The sequence below is a fragment of the Bison bison genome, unplaced genomic scaffold (genome assembly GCF_000754665.1).
Source record: "Bison bison bison isolate TAMUID 2011002044 unplaced genomic scaffold, Bison_UMD1.0 scf7180017864148, whole genome shotgun sequence".
NCBI lineage: Eukaryota > Metazoa > Chordata > Mammalia > Artiodactyla > Bovidae > Bison > Bison bison.
The window spans coordinates 7,485,983-7,489,641 of record NW_011494720.1 but is presented as its reverse complement, the minus strand read 5'-3'; the positions used below and the strand labels follow the sequence as shown (position 1 = coordinate 7,489,641).

Sequence of the window (3,659 nt, the reverse complement as noted above, 5' to 3'; positions counted from 1 at the left end):
ACCACAAGAAGGTGAGTGTGAGTCTCAGGAAAACCAAATCGTACACTGGGTTTGGATTCAAACGTTCTTTCCCAACTTAAGACAGAGCACACGGGTTCTCCTTCCCAGTTCCACGCAGTTGCCTTAGAATAAGAACACGCAGGGTGTATGAGCGTGTTCAGCAAGGTACGGAGATACAGGGGGAACCCAGCACTCCTGGGCTGGACGCCCGCTCACCTCTATCTCAGCTTCCCTGGCTGGTTTCCCCCGCCTGGAATGCTGAGTCCCCAGGGCAGGGATGCTCCTAGAGCCGTGTGCCCCACCCTCCTGCAGCTGCTCAGAACACCGGGCGGGGCTGACCGGGGCAGGGACCCAGCCACCGCCCACCGCCCTGCTCACCATGGGGAAGCTCAGCTTCTGGGTGATCTCCCTGTAGTCCTCATTCCGCTCCTTCACCTGGCACTGCCCGGCCGTCAGGTGGCAGCAGACGAAGCAGAAGCTGCTGCTGTGGAACTGGAAGCGGATGGCCACGGCGCCCTTGTTCCCCGCCTTCCCTCCCATGCCCGTCTTCACCGTGTCCATCGCCACGTCCCTGGAACAGAGAATGCACATGCGGTGGGGGGTCTTCCCAGTGCCTCCGAAGGAAAAGCAGACGCTGTTCTGCTACAGAGACGAGCCACTTGGTGGCAGCTCGGGGCTGGGGGCTCCGAGAACCCCCCCACACCATCCGCTCGGAGGCTCCCACCGCCGGGGACCAGGCCACACGGGGACCCGCGTCACCGTCCACTCCACGTCACCCCTTCCCTTCCTCGCCCTGGGGCAGCCCCCTGGGGCAGACAGGAGTATCCTCTCTGTGGTCCCAGCTCCGTCCGAGGTTGCTCACACAAGCACCCACGAAGCACATTGGAGTTGAATCACCTCCCCCACCACCTGCTTCTGGTCTCCCAGATACAGCAGAAGCAGCCACCGCATCCTACACAGCTTTTCTGCAAAGTACAGGAGGGGCCCTCAGATAATCAACGTACGTTTAAGAAACAGGAGCCATCCAGTTATTTGTGCTGGACTGGTAGAGGGGGGTGGCCACCAAGCAGTGGCCTGCTGGTGTTAAGATGCTGACTTACAATGCACGCAAGGGAGTGCGCGGGTCCACAGGACCACGGAGCCTCCACCTGCTCCCTGGGACTGGCGCCCGACAGACAAGGTATGAGGTAACCTGCCAGCAAGAGTGCGCGCTCACCCAGCCCTAGGCTGGAGGGCCTCGGGGCCAAGGACATCGGGGTCGGGACCTCAGCGGGCGCCTGGGAAACCCAGAGCCCCTCGGCATGGACCCCTTCCCCGTGTTCCATCTCTGATCCCGACCCCAACCGCAGCCTCACTGTAACCACAACCGACCTTTACCCACTCCCTGTGGACACTGCCAGGCTGTTACAGCAACCATGGGGGACACGAACCGTAAAGTTTCCCAGAGGTCACAGAAGAGATTATTAGGAACACAGAGCATTTTGCTCTCCAGGTGCTGCCCCGGGCAGTCTGTGGTCCTTGACCTCTGAGGAGATGCACAACCTGTATGACCCTATTGGGTTCAGGGGTCAGGCCAGCTCAATGCCAGGTATCGGCAAAGAGAAAGACTGGCAGGGACTCTAACAACATGAGTGAGACCAGGGAGCAAGGGAAGGCTATGAGACAGCTGCGGGAGAAGGGGAGTTCCTCCCAACCTTAAAACACACATGCATGCCTGTGCGTGCACACACACACACGCCCTTTCCTAAAAGACATCCTGTTCCAAGGCTTTTCCCCTCATGACATTCACAAAGCTGTCACTTTGGAGACTGAGTAACGGGGTGACAGCGGTAGAGAGTTTCTGCCCATACATCTTTTGAAATGTAGAATTCTTTTGAAAAGAGACAACAACTCATTTCCTGATGAGTTACCCAGCTCTAGGCCAGAGGTTTCCTGTCTAACACTGCAGCAAGGAACCCCTTCCCTGCGCCCAACTGAGCCTGGCTGACAGCGATGGTGAAATGCTGCTCCAAAAAGGGTCCAGCTTCCCGAGCTAGAAGTTCCCATCGAGGCTTTTTAAATGCTAGACAATATTCTATTCAGCCTGGTTTTTCCCTGGGGGTTGTGCTACATTTGACTAAAATAATGGCAGGTCCTGATTCCTGCTGCAGGAAGTGGGGGGCGGGGGAAAGGAAGTGGGAATAAAAGAATCCCGGGTTCCCCCAGATGTCTGTAAACGAAATGCTCTTACCTGATGAAGGGGATGTGGTGCGGACGCACAAAGATGTAAAGACAGACGCCCACCAGCTGTGCCGAAGTCAAAAGGATGTACCGATGAGAGCGCGAGATGGCCTTCTGGAGCTGTTCACCCCACATCTTCCTGTTGGTGGTACTGGAGGAGAGAAAGCAGCGATGCTGTTCACAGTTAGCTGGACGCAGGCTCTCCCACCTGGAGACTCCTCCAGCACTGAGCTGGTTCTTTTTTACCAAACTGACATCATATCGGTTGCACACCTGCATCAGGGCCCTCTGAGCCTCAGCGCTCACAGCGTGCTACCTGCGTGTCTCTGACTGTGTTCCGCACATCAGCTGTACCCCTGCCGCCGGCCACCCAGCTCAGGGCCTTACTCATAAGACCTCCACGTGTGCGCGCTAAGTCACTTCAGTCTTGTCCGACTCTTCGTGACCCCATGGACTATATGTAGCCCGCCAGACTCCTCCGTCTGTGGGATTCTCCACGCAAGAATATACTGGAGTGGGTTGCCATTTCCTCCTCCAGGGGAATCTTCCTGGACCGAGGATCAAATCAGAGTTTCTTAGGTCTCATGCATTGGCAGGTGGGTTCTTTACCACTAGACTGCCATAGAACCAGGCTTTATTATTCGTTCAGAAAGTACTTTACAACGGACTAGGAAAGAAAGAGTCCAGCTGAGTTCACACCAAATGTTAGTCCAGTGGTTTTCCTTCCTTTGTACGGGTTTTTTACACCTCTCCCTCTCTCATCTTTCCCCAGGAAACGTGAGTCAGCCCCCCTCCAGCCCAGCCCACACCCTCGGGGCTCACACACACCACAGGCAGCTGGTGACTCAACCCTCCCGGCCAGGCAGCTCCGGGAGCACAGAGCCTCCCCCACCCTTCCTTCTGGCCCCTCAATCAGCAGAGAGAGGAACAGGGAGGAGCACGTCTGGGAGGACTTAAAGAACTCGGGCAGCACCAAGGGTCGCAGGTTAGTGGCCACCCCAGCTCGGGATCCCACACCCCAGGCCCGGCCGCCCACCTGGCGTTGACGATGTTCCCCGCACTCAGCTCCACCATCTCTTCGAACCCCACGGCAAATATGTCAGCTGGGCTGCCGCCATCATCTGCGGAACAAGCAGAAGACGGAGGAAGTCAGACCCACCAGGGCCGGTGCGGCCAACTCGAGGGCCAGAGCCCCGCGGCCTGGGCAAGCCCTCCTGGCCACAGGCAAGCACACGCCCACCTCCCTCCAGCTCCCACTGTGCACACGGCCCTTCCCTGCCTGCATCCCAGGAGCATCACTGACCTCTCTGTGGCTTGCTTTTCAAAAGGGACACTTTAATGGTCACCCTGAAGGGTGGTCATGAAGTCAGAGGACACGTGGAAAGTGCCTGGACTCATAACTTCCATGCCAGCAGACCTGCCCCGGGCCCAACCTGCCC

General features: G+C 57.7%; 1 protein-coding gene across 1 annotated transcript in view; it reads right to left on the bottom strand.

Annotated features, from left to right (window-relative positions):
- SYNJ2 (synaptojanin 2) overlaps positions 1-3,659 on the bottom strand; it is a 113,760-nt gene that overhangs the window by 26,689 nt on the left and 83,412 nt on the right. Inside the window, 3 exon segments of the mRNA XM_010840875.1 lie at positions 379-571; positions 2,231-2,371; positions 3,257-3,341. Of these exon segments, the coding sequence (XP_010839177.1) occupies positions 379-571; positions 2,231-2,371; positions 3,257-3,341 (419 nt within the window).